At 44.0% G+C, this 18075-nt stretch overlaps 1 protein-coding gene across 1 annotated transcript in view; it reads right to left on the bottom strand.

The window, feature by feature from the left end:
• Positions 1-605: 605 nt before the first annotated feature.
• Positions 606-18075, bottom strand: part of PPIL2 (peptidylprolyl isomerase like 2) — a 52509-nt gene continuing 35039 nt past the window's right edge. Inside the window, exons 15-20 of the mRNA XM_032946986.2 lie at positions 14832-14949; positions 12661-12717; positions 4681-4753; positions 3038-3100; positions 2462-2604; positions 606-1175 (exon numbers count right to left, since the gene is read on the bottom strand). Of these exons, the coding sequence (XP_032802877.1) occupies positions 1082-1175; positions 2462-2604; positions 3038-3100; positions 4681-4753; positions 12661-12717; positions 14832-14949 (548 nt within the window). The 3' untranslated portion in view covers positions 606-1081. The remainder of the gene's footprint in view (positions 1176-2461; positions 2605-3037; positions 3101-4680; positions 4754-12660; positions 12718-14831; positions 14950-18075) is intronic.

Below are 18075 nucleotides of genomic sequence, written 5' to 3'. Positions count from 1 at the left end.
AGAAATAAAAAAGATACAATTAATATCTACACTGCAGTTACAAAAAAAGTGGCAGAGGACACAAGGCCACGCTAAACCCACGCTAAGGCTCCTTGTACTTGGACCAACTGCTAGCTCTCTCCTAAAAGCCATGATTGTACGACTCGATAGTATCCTTACCAACCAAACCAGGTGAGTACACCAAGCCCGACCCGGCCAGCACACCTCGCATCTACACAATCAGTCACCAACTACAATGACCCTGGTCAGCACCCACCCCCCCCCCCATCTACATTGTCTATCGGGCAAATGAGGCTGTACACAATACGCATGTCAAAGTAATGTACATCCCAGCGTGACATCGGCCTGCCTGCCGCACACGGTGGCATGACGATCTCAGAACTCGCCAGCCTCGAGATAGAATCTGCCCCCCGAGAGGGCAGCCCAGGCAGTCGCGATCTGGTGGAACTGCTAAGCGGTTGGAGACACTCCGCCACGGTCAACCTCTGACCCTTCCAGACGCTGGTGGGTCATGTAAACAGAGCTCGTGTCTCAGGAGGAGCTCGCTGCTACAATAGATACGTCGGTGAAGGGGTACGAAGTGCAGCGCTGGCCCTTTTCTTGTGGGCGGTGTTGTCATGTGATCGCCTGTGTCACCTGTCTCCTAAGCACGTGGCTGCCACCTCTGAACTGCTCCGGCTTTTGCCTTTTATGCCTTTCACAAAGGCAGTAGTCTGCATCAGTGAAATCCATTTACGTTAGGTTAAAACATCAAAAACCAGTAGCTCTGTAACTGTATACTTCCATCATGTGCGGTGTGGAGAAGGGCCACTGCCATCATGTGTTTCTGTTATCACCTTGACCTGAGTGTGCACCAATTGTCCCTCTGTGCGGCTGTTCTCACTCATGCAAATGCACAAAGGGCTCTATTTTTCCCCACAAACACCCCGCAGCCATTGTCGATCCTCCATCTTGCCACGGTGCCTTATGAGAGGCGGAAATAATGAACGGGGAATAATGCCGATAATCGACACAAATTACGTGAAATATCACTGGCACTTGCTGTTGATGCCCACAACAGGCCTAATGCACTGCCGCTCGTCTAACGCGATGAGGTGGTCTTGAGTTTCTTCGCGGACGATGGCCCCGCGGTTCCGCTGCTGGATGCGACGCTCCCTTCATCCGTACGGCGCTTCCTGCAAAGAAAACAGACGAAGTGGTGGTCACAGGTGAGCTATGCTGAAATGCAATAACTATAAATATAACTTTTGACATATTTTTATATTTCCAAGTAGATTCTTAAGCTCATGATATATGCATCAAGTGTGCAAAAATCTATATTTTCTTGAGTAATTTGTTAGAGATACCCTTGCGGCTACTAGACGCACTACCCATTCATCGCAATGTAAAGAAAAATAATTGTATTTGTGATCGTGACTATCAATCGGGACAATATTTCGAATGGGTGGGGCAGGAGCAGAGGGGTGAATCATCCCACCCTTGCCTGCTAAGCTTAATCAGTGTGATATTTTAAAGTCAGCAAGTCACATTTTTTCCTGTAACGACAGCGGCAGCAGCAGCAACAACACATTTGCCTGAACTACTCTAAACTCAAGGCTGCATTTGTTCACCCACGGTTGACCCTAAGCGCACAGCAAGAGCAATGAGGAAAGCATATTTTCACGACCTGTTCGCAAGCATTTGTTTTACAAGGGGCGCAATCACGCTGAACGATGTTGACAGTGAAATGAAATATCATCTGCTCACATGCAGCAACACAACAATGTTTGCACTGAATAGGGGCAGCAAATATTCCTATAATTGCTGTAGATATTCTTAGCTCTTTCGGTAAAGTCACGTTGAAGGGAAACAATAAAATAATAAAATATATAAAACAATAAAAATTCTCACGACGTTTCGACCATAACACAAACGGTCATCATCAGGTGTGAAAACCAACGGCAAGAAACATTTGAGAGAAGTGGCGGTTGGTTTTCACACCTGATGATGACCGTTTGTGTTATGGTCGAAACGTCGTGAGAATTTTTATTGTTTTATATATTTTATTATGTTATTGTTTCCCTTCAACGTGACTTTACCGAAAGAGCTAAGAATATGAATTACTGCAGTCACGAGAGCTTTAAATCAAAATTGCTGTAGATGTTGCTGTAGCAGCTATTATCGACAGGGACGGCGTAGTAGATGCAGGTCATGGATTCCATCCCGACCCTAACGCCTGTATATTTAGAGTTTGCGTGTTCTCCCCGTGATCGCGTGGATTTTTCTACGGGTCCTCCGTTTTTTTTTCCTCCACATTTAGAAACACGCGTTTATATTATTTGGCTGCGATAAATTGCCAGATGATCAGGCACTTCGCTGGGTTATCATTTATGGCCAGGTCGCTTCTGAAAAAGAGCTAAATAGCTCAGTGGGTCTTACCCGGTAAAAATAAACAAAAAATGTAAATAAAATAAGTGCTCACACGGCGGCCATGTCGATGTATTTGCCGATGCCGGAGCGATAGGTCTTGGGCTGGGCGTTGGCTACGGGCTTGGGGACGATCGGCAGGCGAGCTTTCTCCAGCTCCTCGTCCTCTTCCAGAGCCTTCTGCCGATCAGCTGCCAACTGTACGGGGGTGAAAAACAAGTTTTTCATAAAAATCCAAGCTGTTTTTAAACCATCGCGATGGAGAGCTGGGTAGTGGTTGAAACGGGACGGCCGTTTCACGCTTGTCACTGGTGGCGCGGCGACGGAGTACAGCGCAAGTCGTCCCACACCGCTGTTGAGCGTTTTTTTTATGATAAAATCCGGCAAAACAGTCGAAGCACACAAACAAACACAGCCAATATGCAGTCTTTTTTACGTTTTTTGCAATCGTAATAATTCCAATAAATATACATTGTCAAGTGTAATTAAAAAAAACAGCTGCGGTTCAACCCCGATATTCAACACCTCAACGGACTCCAGGTTAATTTTCATTGCTTGGAATTGCTACTTATCCGCCGTCATTGACCCACTCATTGTTTTTACATTTTATCCTGTTGTTTAATTTACTCACGAGTGCATCGCCTTCCTCAAAAGGATTGACAAGGACTGTCATTTTCTCAATCTTGATTTCTTTCTGGGAGGAAATACAGGGAAACAAATACAAAGCACCATGGTTAAGAGCCTTCTAGCCGCAACCCGGCTCCCCCCTTCAGTGTATATTACGCGCCACTCACACACAGTTACCACTCTCAGTGGTGTACATATGGTAAAAATAATAATACGGTTCCATCGAACGTGGACCCACATCTTTAAGAGAGGGTCCTTGCCTGTAACATCTGGCAGTTCACCAGGATTGGGTCAAGCAAGGCCGACTGCCAATGAGACACTGTAGGTTAAAATCAGTCAAGAGTTTGTTGTGCACCAATGCTGCTGAAATAATGCACTATCAGCAGGCCTTGCGGTTGGACAGGAAGTGTGAAATAACATTATTTTTTTTGGTGTGGAGGAACAGATATGTGAAGGAGAAATATAATCTGCTTATTTATGTTGCACTCATGGGTGATCTTGAAAACATTGCACCTTGATGTGCACCAGATGATGACCGAGTCGTTGTTGTTCATAACCTCTACAACCGAGTAAAACGGACATCAAGGAATATTATATTCTTGGTTCTTTCGGTAAAGTCACGTAGAAGGGAAACAATAAAATAATTAAAATAGAAAACAATAAAATTATCACGACGTTTCGACTGCAACACAAGCAATCATCATCAGGTGTGAAAACCACAGCAAGAAAATTTGAAAAAAGTGGCAGTTTTTTTTCAACGTTAGTCAGATGGCTTGCAAAGAACCTCTGTCTTGGAGAAGACAGAGACGATAGAGGTTCTTTGCAAGCCATCTGGCTACCATGAAAGATTCTTGGATAAGACAGAGGTTCTTTGCAAGCCATCTGGCTACCATGAAAGATTCGTTCATGAGGCTATCCACATATACAAACACAGAGACAATTTCAACCGAGAAGATGGAATCTGGCTTAGTAATCATTGGAAGGATTTGATAAACCATGTCGGGTCTTAATTGATTGTTCACGCTTACGGTGGCTTTCAGACCGCATCTATTATTTTCGTCTCCCCCCTTCTCTTTTCCGAACATAGATGGACTCGTCCATCTGAATAACTGCCAAATCGCTCTCCCTGGTGCTAACGTTAAAAAAACGCCACTTTTTTCAAATTTTCTTGCTGTGGTTTTCACACCTGATGATTGCTTGTGTTGCAGTCGAAACGTCGTGAGAATTTTATTGTTTCATATTTGTATTATTTTATTGTTTCCCTTCTACGTGACTTTATTGAAAGAACCAAGAATATGAATCCCTGCAGTCACGAAAGCTTTAAATCAAAATCAAGGAATATTGTTGACAAATACATCTAATCCGTTTACGCTAAATTTCAATTTGAGTGCTTGTTTATATTTTTCCCGGCAGGCGACTGGACCACGGTGATGCTCTGCAGAACACCAGCGAAGCAAAAAAACGTGCTGTTTTCAAGATAGGAGCATTAAGTGGAAGACTGAGTCACCCTTTAAGCACACGCTGTACATTCCTCGAGATTTTAAGTTAATATGGGTACAAAGTCTGCACAGATATGCGGGTGTCTCTAGAATGCTCGTCAAAACGGGAGTGAAATGTCAACAAGTCGAAAAGGATTCGGTCACCTACCTCCGGGCGATCAGTCTTGGGGTTGGCATCTATCTTCTCGATGGCTTGCAGGACTTCCAAACCTCCAATCAAGCTATGACATACACGAACACACAAACCATCATGCCAACTCAGGTCACCCTCGCAGCGCATTTTGGCTAGCCATCGAACAAAGATGGTCACTGCAACGCGTTCTTTCAGATGTGCCTCTGCGGCCGTCTGGAATGCTCCTTCACTTCCGATATTAGGAAGCCACTAGAGAGCTGTGCACTTTTAAATGTAGATTGAAAACTAATTTTTTTATAACTGATTTTTGTGTTTAGTTTGTTGTCCTTCCCCCACACCTCCGATTAGCACGGTTGGCTATGTACAGTGCGTAAAAAGTTCAACGTACGTACGCACATACATGGCAAAAAGAGGCCCCTTTATCCCGCTGCGTAGCCTCTTAAGATGAAGAAGTTTTGGTGAGCGGGGCCATCATGTGCGAAGAAACTCACACACTGCAGTGGTAGAGCCATGGCACCACGCACGCCTGACTATATACTATGCAAGTTTTGCACGAATTTCAGGGCTGAGTAAACTTTACAGGGTAACAAGCCAGCACAGTTATGAAACGGCGTCAGCGTGCACGGCTGTAAATGTGTCACAGTGTGTGACCAAACACCTTGGAGTCCTCGACAGATACTTAACATTTCAGACTTAAACACCCCAGAAGCTGAAAAATGTGTGACATTTCAACCACCAACCTATTTATGCCACATGGAGTGTCGCTGTTTGCCACCTGTGGTGCCATGATTAGTGTTCAGAGTGACAAAAAGTCAAGGTAAGAAATGAATTGCAGTGATTATTTTTTTTAGGAGAGCACCTGAAGTGTTTCATCTGTCAAGTGTTAATTCAGAAAATGACAGGAAGCGGTGTGTTTTTTTCTGCACTCTGCCAATGTTAAAAGTACATTTTATAAAGTGGTTTAAAATTGCTTCTGCTTTTCGGAATGAAATGTTTTTGCCAATATTGGCGGACGTGCACAGGTCAGAGTGAACGTCGCGATAGTAATGTGAACAATCGGCGGCAAAACATAACAATTATTCACATCAAAGTGTTTGCCAATTGTGGTTAAAATTAAATAAAAAAACACCAGATTATTATTGGAAGCAATTTTACATGGCTCAGTCTCCGGTAGTGGATCACAGGGAGCGCCTTCAACCCTGTCTACGGACAAGGTGTTTTGAAAATTGGATTACAAGTTTCACGCCCCATATATGGTTACGGATTGTATAACCGGATTATAATTATTTGATTTGACTTTTATATAACGTCGTTCATGTAAATTGCATCTCTCACTATCGTTCAGAAACCACAGACAAGCTTGGAAGGTGGTGAGCCGGCGTCAATAATTGCCCAAGATCTGCAGTCCTCTATAAATATTTTTTCAGCCAATTAATTAATGTTTAAATATGAATGTAAAACACTCCTCTCGTTCGTACAGACTACATATATAAAAAGTGTATTTATGTTAGAGAATATTCAACAATTAGTATGAATTAGCATGTAATTCGATACCAAAGGATGTTTTGAAGTGACCGCCCCAAACAAGCTATGTACTTGCACCTGTTGCCAGAGTGACTGGTAAGAAAAAGCGGGATTGACAGAACATGCCACTCATGATGGAGTGTCCACTGCAGAGACACAGCGATGAAATCAGCACGTGCGTTGGGAGCTGGGTGACTCGCATGACCATAAAAGATGGCGGCGCCTTAACAAGGACTCAATGCAGCAGTGGAGAATTAGATCATGGCAGGTAACGGACAAATGAATGGGCACTCCACAGATAGTCAATCAACACGTCACATGTAATGTGGGCAAAGTGTGGGAATAATATTCCCACCTCTTCCGAATTGTCTGGCCATTAAAAGCCCACAGTGGCCAAGAGTTCACAGAACAGTGTGCCACGGTGGTCAGCTGGTGCGCTCCTTGCTCTCACTCCGTTCCGCCAAACCCACTCCCTCGGCCCACAGGCCCTGCAGCGCACCGCGCCACCGCCACGGCAACACACCCTCCCGGTGCCCACACGCCATGGCAACCGCTGCTTGCTTGCGCCATGGCAACCACTGCTTGCCATGGCAACCATGGCAAGCAGTGGTTGCCATGGCAACCCGATTCGTGGCACGCTTTACGCGCGTCGCAACAGCCGATTCTCCTCACACCCCTTCATTGTGTTTATTTGAATATTGCTTTCCATAATTTCAATTTTACGCTGAACGTAAAATCTTTAATTTAAAACACTGCGTAAAACACCATAGCATAGGTTATTAAACGACGTAGTTCAGCGAGTGACACATTTGTTGAAATTATGTATATATAAAAACCCATTTAAAGAGACAATTATAGATTCAATGGACCACAACTAAAAACAGGGTTGATAAAAAAACAAATTCAGTTGGCTGGCAACATTTTTCGCGCTGTGATTTATTAGGGTCTTGTTAATTTGACTTCAAAATTATTACCAATTAAAACTTTGCCCATTGCAAACGATAAAACGCTTAAATATCTGAATATTAAGCCGGTGCGCACGACCACTCGGATAGTTATTCATGAAGCGCAAATGGCCGGCATGCAAACAAGCGTGGGAATAAGCGGCAATCACGTGTCAGTCAGAAAGAATGAAATCTCTACACGTAATCACACGCTGAAGTAGGCTTCCATCAGGGCACTTAGGATACCTCGTCCACATTGCATGGCTTGGTGTAAATGGGAACACCTGTTGATAATCAGGTTGTTTCAGAACCCGTAATTAGTGTGCTTTTACCCGACCTAAATACAGCTTTGTTTACAGTTTTGCCATACAGAAAAAAAAAACAGGACGGGCACATCATCATCATCATCAGCCATAATTAGTCTACAGCTGGATGAAAGCCTCCCTAAGCCACCATCACCTCTCACGATCCTGCAATGTTGCTATTCCACCTAACAGCGCCTACACACGTGCCGATTTAATAGCTCCATCTTTTCGGCAGGTGTCTGCCTGGACGCGTTCCATCCCTTGGCTGCCACTTTGTCGTTATTATTGACTACGGGCAATCACACCTCCAAGTGATGGGTCCTGCCCATACTCTTCCTAACAGTTTGAATCATCTATTTAATCTGCCTTTGTTCTCTAATCCATTTTTTATCGCTCTTTCTCTCAATGTAATTCCAAGCGTGAATCCTGCTATGCTTCGTTGAGCACCTTTAAGATTTAGCTTCATTTTCCTCATTAATGACCATGTTTCGGATCCATGTCATAGCAGCTGATTTAAAAAAAAATATTTTGGCACATTGATATTTTAACGACAGGCACGTGCACATTGTGCAACCTTCAAAGGGGCCACGAAGAATATTAGTGATATCTGAATATTAGTTCAGATATCACTCCCCCCTGGCGTTAACTGTGGCAGGGAATCTAACTTCAGTCACTGGGTTCAAAGCACAATGTGCTAACCACTGCTCTGCCGCTCTCCATTACCCAAAGAAAAGACAAAGATCCCCCATATAGCCTGAACAGACTTTTGGGCAAGTGCTGTTAGCGAGCACCTATGGAAGGCCAGCACAGCACACGAGGGGGAGGGTGGCCAAAACCACGCCCCGGCCGCCTTTGTCTGCCGAGTGGCGAGGTTCAAACACTGCACTAGGTACTAATTTGAGGCTGAGTCGACCTAGGGGAGGCCCAGGACTGGTTAAAGATATTCGTCACTTGTGTTGGCTATGAGCGGGAATCGAACTTGGGTCGCAGGTATCATAGTACAGTGCGCTAACTGCTATACTACTGCTCCCCACACACACGCATGCATGGACACACACGCATGAGCACGCATGAGCACTTGAGTCCCTATCCCTCACAGGGCACAAAGAGGCACCGGCAGAAGAGACAAATTACACACAGTTTAAAATACCAATCACTGCACATCAACATCACACCGTGAAATTAGATGGGTTCCACCCAAACAAAGCTGTAATTATTGGCAAGCACAGCACAGCAGGCCTGAATGCATCACAACAGAGATGTAAATATCAGGGGAGGGCAGATGTGAGCTCAACTAATTGCCGCCTGCTCTCATGTGGCAGGAAAAACCCTTTCCCCCTCCCGGCCACGATCAGCGATTTAAAGAGGGCAGCTCATCCGACCTGCCGCGGGTGCCGATGTGAGCTGATGGCACGTGGGGCCTGCTGTCCTGGCGGGCTCAATGTATGCAACCAAGCCGGAGGCCATGGGCAAGCCACGTAGGGGCCAAACCTCCCGCAAGCCTTGCGCAAGCGTCCGCAATTGACGTTGAATATTTACCACGGGTTAGGATGAGCAGGGTGTCCAACTCACATTCTCTGTTAGACCTAACCACAAATGTGAACTGGGCAACGATACTTACGTAAAATGGTCAAATCGTCTGGGATAAATATCTGCATGTCTTGTCAAAGTACTTCTTTAATAATACATTTTGCTTAACGTATTCCTATGTAATTTATGTTTAAAAAGGGCCTTTTGCAAAACAAAGTCACGTGGGCTTACTGCATTATCCTACTGTCAGCCCACGGTGGAAAGCTAAACAAGGTGAAACACATAAAAGAGAAAAAAACATGTCTCTGTCACGTTATCATGCAGTGTGATTCTGACACGTATATTTTCCAAAGTGGCACCTGCTTGACTCCACAACAAAGTTGCCGCACCTCCGATGACCACAGCTGGATATGTATGGTGCGAAAGCAGTTCAGCATACAAAGTGCGAATGCAACACGGAGCTGAGCATGGCTTTTGTTTGTGCCTTTTGCTGGCTGAAAAGTTGTTACTGTGAAAGAACTGCTTAGAAAAGGTTTCAAACTTACAAAAAGGAAACCCGCAACAAACGAACATTGAAACGGATGCACTCGCAATTCAGTGTGGACAAACAACAGGCAGCGTTAACGGGCACAATCAACTTGCTGTAGTACAACCGTGTGGAGCCCTTTGTTAACGCACTGCTGGATGAAGGCCTCGCCATGCTGTATTGGTCATGGGGGTTTTTGATCTTACTTAACCACCCTGGTCAGTGTGGGTTGGTAAAGAAGGAAGGGAAGGAGGGTCCAGGACTGGTTCGCGACCATTGTTTTGCCACGGTCGGGAATTGAACTCGGTTGGGCTGAACTCCTAGCGCAATGCACTAATCACTGCGCCACCGCTCAACTGCTACTGTAGTAGTTGTTGTTGTTATGCTTGTTTACCCAGGAAAGAATCACCGCGTTTCAAGGCGCAATTTAAGGACGATCCTGTCAAGTATTCGCAGTGGGGGCTGGGGGGATTTTGCTGCTGTGTAATCCCAATTGAATAATTTAAAGGTATTTTTTTCAGCATTACAATGTTTGGCCAATACCAGTTATACTGTATGTTTTCTTTTTTCCGTTATAAAAGGAAACCGGAAAACCTGGAAGAAACCCATGCACAATCAGGGGAGAACATACAAAGTCCAAGCAAAAAGCACCAGCGTTGGGAATCTAACTTGTGTACTTCATGCTGTGAGGCACAAGTGTTACTAATGTGCCTTCCTGCCATGCCAAAATAAAAATATATATTTCTATTTAACATAAATAATATTCCATGTATAAGACAGATAACATAGTTGTGATACACAGGAGATAATGCATGCACATTGCAAAAACATATAGGACTGATCCTAACGATACACAAGGCAGATTAAAGAACTGCATACACATGACTTACACCGAGTTTTGAATATAGCATATACAGTGAGGGAAAAAAGTATTTTATCCCCTGCTGATTTTGTACGTTTGCCCACTGACAAAGAAATGATCAGTCTATAATTTTAATGGTAGTTTTATTTCAACAGTGAGAGGCAGAACAACAAAAAAATCCAGAAAAACGCATGTCAAAAATGTTCTAAAATGATTTGCATTTTAATGAGGGAAATAAGTATTTGGCCCCCTCTCTATCAGAAAGATTTCTGGCTCCCAGGTGTCTTATACAGGTAACGAGCTGAGATTAGGAGCACACTCTTAAAGGGAGTGCTCCTAATCTCAGCTTGTTTACCTGTATAAAAGACACCTGTCCACAGAAGCAATCAATCAATCAGATTCAAAACTCTCCACCATGGCCAAGACCAAAGAGCTCTCCAAGGATGTCAGGGACAAGATTGTAGACCTACACAAGGCTGGAATGGGCTACAAGACCATTGCCAAGCAGCATGGTGATTATTCGCAAATGGAAGAAACACAAAAGAACTGTCAATCTCCCTCGGCCTGGAGCTCTATGCAAGATCTCACCTCGTGGAGTTGCGATGATCATGAGAACGGTGAGGAATCAGCCCAGAACTACACGGGAGGATCTTGACAATGATCTCAAGGCAGCTGGGACCATAGTCACCAAGAAAACAATTGGTAACACACTAGCCGGTGAAGGACTGAAATCCTGCAGTGCCCGCAAGGTCCCCCTGCTCAAGAAAGCACATATACATGCCCGTCTGAAGTTTGCCAATGAACATCTGAATTATTCAGAGGACAACTGGGTGAAAGTGTTGTGGTCAGATGAGACCAAAATGGAGCTCTTTGGCATCAACTCAACTCGCCGTGTTTGGAGGAGGAGGAATGCTGCCTATGACCCCAAGAACACCATCCCCACCGTCAAACATGGAGGTGGAAACATTATGCTTTGGGGGTGTTTTTCTGCTAAGGGGACAGGACAACTTCACCGCATCAAAGGAACAATGGACGGGGCCATGTACCCTCAAATCATGGGTGAGAACCTCCTTCCCTCAGCCAGGGCATTGAAAATGGGTCGTGGATGGGTATTCCAGCATGACAATGACCCAAAACACACGGCCAAGGCAACAAAGGAGTGGCTCAAGAAGAAGCACATTAAGGTCCTGCAGTGGCCTAGCCAGTCTCCAGACCTTAATCCCATAGAAAATCTGTGGAGGGAGCTGAAGGTTCAAGTTGCCAAACGTCAGCCTCGAAACCTTAATGACTTGGAGAAGATCTGCAAAGAGGAGTGGGACAAAATCCCTCCTGAGATGTGTGCAAACCTGGTGGCCAACTACAAGAAACGTCTGACCTCTGTGATTGCCAACAAGGGTTTTGCCACCAAGTACTAAGTCATTTTTGCAGAGGGGTCAAATACTTATTTCCCTCATTAAGATGTAAATCAATTTATAACATTTTTGACATGCGTTTTTCTGTATTGTTTTGTTGTTGTTATTCTGTCTCTCACTGTTAAAATAAACCTACCATTAAAATTATAGACTGATCATTTCTTTGTCAGTGGGCAAACGTACAAAATCAGCAGGGGATCAAATACTTTTTTTCCCTCACTGTAGGGTTGATATATATGTAGGATGCCCATAAAGGAAAGATAGAATCAATACACAGCATGGATATATAGGAGTTCATAAAATAGACAAACAAGATAGATGGATTGAATCCAAAGATAGGAAGACATCAATATAAAGGGGGTGACATGCAGACGTGCTATTAGACCAGCATGTAATGAAAAAAAATCACGGGAATAATAAAAGCGTTTCTTAGAACTGAAACACGGAAAAAAAAAGTAACAAAAAAAAGAATCCTGGCAGCTCTGAGCACAACAATGAATCTAGGGCAGAGACAACCATTAGCATATGAATGTGACACTGCTGGCCATATCTGGGCCAACATCTGTGGCATCTTTCCACCCTCAAGTTACGCCCGTAATTAACTTGTCGCCACCACGTGACAGATGCCCAGTTTGCGAGTCGCGGCCGCTTCTTTGAAACAGAACTCACTGGATTGCTAAATCCCCAAGAGGGACCAGGCCAATTGGCCGGCTGTCGTGGCCCAGCCCGGTCAATAGGGAGATGTACAAAAAAGATTTCCCAGTGGGCCGCTAATAATAAAATGACGGCCGAGAGGCAGGCTGAGAGGCAGGCTGAGAGGCAGGCTGAGAGGCAGGCGAGAGGTCGCACAGAGTGACGCAGGGATTGGGTGGACACGGGGTCGGGGACTTACCGTCCGAAGACAGCATGTTTTCTGTCCAGATGGGTACAGGAGCGGAACGTTATGAAGCTGGAAAAAGAAAAGCGGTTAGATGCACACTCGGGGTTTAAACCGACCATCACACACAAAACAAAACCGTGCATGGGTTATAATAATTCATACTATGATCAAATCACCAAGAATGTGCCTGATCTCATCAGATCTCAAACGCAAAGGGGATTTGGACAGGGATAGTGCTCGGATCAGCGATTGCCATGCCAATGGAGGTTCTTATAGGCTGCTGCAGGGTTAAACTGTGGGCAGCAAAGGGCAGTGCAGAAAATACATTGCTGTTATGTCCTTCTATGCTCCCACATATATGAGCCCACCTCCACCAATGTGCATTGACGAGCGTGTATGTATGTTGTTGCACTTCTTTCACACCGTATGTAGCCAATCACACTAATCGGAGGTTAAGTATGGTCAAATAACTCCGAGAACGCGCATGACATGGGGGGGAGGGGCAAGGATTATTCATGACTTTAAACCCAATGTTAACTGTCCTGTATCCACAATGTGAGAGAAGCGAATATATTTTACAACTCGGTCACATGCAGTCTCTGCAGCTAGTGCAGATGCAGCAAATGGTGGTTGAATTGTCCAGCAATTGCATATTTCCTGCGCCTGTTTAGAAATCCATGACTGTATCATGAACTAATTTGTTTTCCTGTAATTTGGACCCACATTTATTTGGCATAATCACAAACGGGGACACCCGAACAGGATTGTTGGACAAGATACGATGTAAGAAGAGAAAACGCAATCAACGAATGCTTCTGACACCAATAAAATAAAAAAAAGCCTTGAAAATTTACATTGAAATGGATTCAAATGAAGGGGCAAAAAAAAAATAAACATCTGCCATGAACTAAATAGGCAATATGGAATTTGCCAGAAAGCAAAGGGAAAAGGCAAAAACACAATTTACTGCAGCTGTCAACAGAGATCACTCCACTGTGGGAAGCGCAAATTGAAGACATCGACCCATCGCATGTGATTACGGCCCTTCTCCCACAAGCAGCCCCACTTGCTTGTCAAGCTTCAAGCGGTGACGGTTCTGGCACAGAGGGATGCGCTTCCGAGGTTGGGCTCCACTCGAGTCAATTACCGCGTGGTTTGGTGCGAGCGTGATTCACTGCGTGCGAGTCGTAACCCCAATATTTTCACCTGGAATTCCCCAGAAACTCAGCCCAAGCAGAGTGACGCCACGGGTGAGCTCTAAGATCATGCCGTTCCGTTTTTGGTCTTGAGTCGGTGCAGTGACCCACGATGGAATTGCAATTTGGGAAAGTTTGCGGCTTCTGCTGCTAAGAGAATAAACTGCCATCTGGGTTCATGTGATGCTATGCAACTTTTTAACAATGGCTTTGTATATGAAACACTGGATACGTAAAACCTTCAAGAATCCACCTGAATGACAATGTGGGCCAGTCCTCATTGGGCCAGAATGTATTTTTCCCCCGACTTTGGCAAAAAACATGCTGCCGTCTCCAGACTAATGCACAATGCAATTCGTACAGAACCCCTATTGTATTACCAAAGGATTAAGTAAACCACTATCGTTAACATATTACATTCATAACAGTATTTATCACGATTAGTAACATTCCAGGTGTTGGAATTTTAAAATGTGCTTACAAATATTTTTTCCCAGCTTTACAAATGTAGAATATGTTACACTTTTATAAAAAAACTCTGGTAAAACAGATTTATACAAAGGCTCAACATTTGCACATAACATGCCCTGAATGTATGAATGTTAATGGAATGAAACATGGGTGACTACAACAGGACAATAATAAGTTTGACAATCCTCAATAAATAACAATAAATCCAACCGTAAGTGGCTGTACATGTACGGCCCTTTTGTCAATCCACTGCTGGACGAGGCCTGCGCGGGTCGTGGGGGTTATCTGACCACACGTCATCAAGTTGTCAGTGCGCACTGGTGAAAGTGGAAAGCATCGATGTCAGATCACAGCACAATACAATCATTGATTTTACTGCACTAACCACTGCTGCCCACCAACGTAGCCCCTGTGAGTAGTTTGTGCCGTTCAACTGGCAACACTGTCGTCAAAATCGCTTGCAGGAGTCTTGTCCTAGTGAGTTGAGGTTCAAGGTTTATTCAGATAAATACTCACAATTGGGACCCATTGCTGTTGGGTCCAGAGTTGGCCATGCTCAGCACTCCACGCCCCTGGTGGCATAGGTTAGGCTTAAATTCATCCTTGAAGGGCTTGCCCCAAGCCGACTCTCCCCCTGTGAACGGAATAATCACAGAGTGTATGGTGCCGTTATACAGGCTTGGTATACGGGCAACAGCACAGCGCAACACACTGCCTTGACAGGGTAGGCAATGTTTAATAACGAGGACTTTGTTACAAAGCTACGACCTCAATTTTTACTGGAAAAAAAAACAAACAATAATTGCCATAACTGTAACTTATAATCCTTAAAAAGAAGACTCCAAGAACAAACACGTAAACGATGAAACAAATATTCGACAATCAACATTTGTGTCAAGAGGCTTATATTGGCACTGATAAAACCTGACATCTTGATGAAAGCCAGTTTGGTTTAAAAAAAATATCTTTCAGATCACAAGAGGTCCCGATTTATATTACTACTAGCGCTTTCAGAAAAGCAACACAAATATATCGCAGATGAGAAAATGCGTTTAAACATTTCACATTCTACAAAACAGCAAATCACTTAAAGAATATGAAGATGTAATCCTTACTTGCAGGGTTAATACATTCAGCGAGAGAGAATCTTGTAAACGTTGCTAACAAAAATCCGATGCAGCTTTACACGGCAATTACACTGCAGACACAATCTTAAAAACCTAATCATTAACATGTAGGCGCACACACCAGCATTAGCGCACAAACACTAAATTGTCTTATGGTTGTTATTGTTTGACTTGCATCACACTGGGATTTTTGCACACAGCGTTGTAATACGGTGTTTTTTTTTTCTGGAAGATTTTGCTGGTTTATCCAGGATGTTTCTGTTGCGCGTCATCGCTTTAAGATGTTTCTCTGTTCATGTTTTTGTTTGTTGCGGTTGCACCCGACTCAAGAGCCGAATGGCTCACAGGGCTATACCTAATAAATCAAACTTGAAATGAAACTTGAAACACAAAGAATCCCCGTGCAAGTTCACAGGCTGTTAGGACGAGTGTTGTGAGTGAGCACCTATTAAGGATATGACCGACCAGGACGAGACTCGCACGACCAACATCATCGCACAACCACCTCTGTCTCCCCAGTGCCAAGGCGTATACACCACACTGGGCACTCGTCTGTGGCCGAGTTGACCTATGTGAGCCCAGGACCAGTTCCTATACCGCTCGTCAATTATGTTAACTGTGGCCTGGAATGAAATGTATGTTGCCGGGCTTGTAGCACAGCGTGTGAACCAATGCGCCACTACTGCCCACAGCAGCATGACGGCACAAAAACAAGAACACATGACGGCTAACGTTAATTCTCAGGACATGCGCCATAAATTTGTGTCTCTATTGGAGGCAATCATTTTTCAGTGGATTATTTATGGGGAAAAAATGTTCACATTCATATTGGTCACCACACAAAGCTTAAGTAGGATATCTTAGTACTGACGTCAACTGAACCAAAGCCCCAAGCCTCTTAACAAAAGTTTTAACCCCTTGAAATACACTTAAAGGAAGAACATGCAATTTTACCTTTTATGCACAAACAAAAGAAATAAACTCACAATAATAAACAATCACAAATTTAATATGAAAGTGTGCACGCAGAGGGACTGTGAAGTAATAGCATGCGTACATATACACGTGCAGTCCTTTTGTTAATCCACTGCTGCATGATGGCCTCACCTCCCATGCTGTACAGGTTGTGGAGTTTATTTGACCATACTTCAACACCCTAGTCCGTGTCGATTCGTGAAGGTGGGAAACATCGACATGGGGACACAGAAGTACAGGAAAATTTATTTTTCTGCCCTCTGCTGAACACCACATAATCGCACAGCCTATAGCTATCTGTTTGTGCATGGTGGTCAACCTATCCAAGCATTGTTCAGGTACAAAACCTTCTTTTCTAGATTTAAAGCTTTCGTAACTGCAAGGATTCATACTCTTTGGTTCTATTCAGTAAAGTCACGTAGGTAAAAAATAAAACAAAAATCACGACGTTTCAGCCACAACACAAGCGGCCTTCATCAGGTGAAGGGACCAGACTGTCTCGAGGACAGCGCTGGAGTGAAACACAGCCACTCCAGCGCTGTCCTCGAGACAGCCTGGTCCCTTCACCTGATGAAGGCCGCTTGTGTTGTGGCCGAAACGCCGTGATTTTTGTTGTTTTATTTCTTAACTACGTGACTTTACCGAATAGAACCAAAGAGTATGGATCCTTGCAATCACGAAAGCTTTAAATCGAGAATTGATAACCTCTACGGGGAGGGCTTTCACCTATCTGTTAGAGCTTTCAACAGACAACGGGACAAGAAGTCACAGCTCATCGAGACGCTGACCTTCCTCAAAAGATGCCGCGATCACAAGGTAATACCCATCGCTTTCACACTCACTTCTGCTGCTGTATCTTCTCCGAATTCTAAACAGATTCTGTTTAAGGCCAGCCTATCTTTAATCTCAGAGAGGATAAGGCTACTCCGATTTGAACTCGATACTTTAGACAGGACTCTCCTACAAGCTCATTTAATGTTAACACAAAAAATGTCACCTTCTGATTGGAATCACGTAGACAACATGACTGTTTCTTCTGCTGATTCACTGTCAGTCAAATGTAAAGCTAACCTGATTTCTAAATTCAACCACCTATCAAAGAAGAACCCAGTTCCACGTATAACAAAACTAGACGTCAAGAAAATCGTCATTAATCAGAGTAGCACCCCGATTTCAGACATTCTGAAAACAGTACTGGCTAGGGGACTGAATTTTGCTGTCACCCCAAAACACATACCAGTAGATATCATCTCTCAGGTCGATGTAGCCCTCAAAGGCGAAGGACACATCCAAGCAGATGTTGCGAGAGCTGAAATAGCCACTATTCTTAAGAATGCTAAGAAACCCATTAGTAACATCAGCAAAAATGAACGCTCTGAACTCGCGAATTTAAAAAACAGAAGTGATATAGTCATCCTCTCAGCCGATAAAGGCAACGCTACTGTAATTAAGGATAAAGATTCATATAACAAAATCCAGAATCTGCTCAACGATGGAAGTTACTCAAAAATTAAAAATGACCCTACCAATAGCCTAGCTATAAAAACCAACAAGATCATCACAAGTTCGACCTCCCTAATCGACCCAACTAAACGTCCCTCCCTAAAACCTTCTGCTGCAAGACCCCCTAGATTCTATGGTCTTCCCAAGATTCATAA

The sequence above is a fragment of the Petromyzon marinus genome, chromosome 5, assembly GCF_048934315.1.
Source record: "Petromyzon marinus isolate PM22_M1 ecotype Great Lakes invasive population chromosome 5, UKy_Petmar_22M1.pri1.0, whole genome shotgun sequence".
NCBI classification, from domain to species: Eukaryota; Metazoa; Chordata; class Hyperoartia; order Petromyzontiformes; family Petromyzontidae; genus Petromyzon; species Petromyzon marinus.
This window is presented reverse-complemented; position numbering and strand designations above follow the sequence as displayed.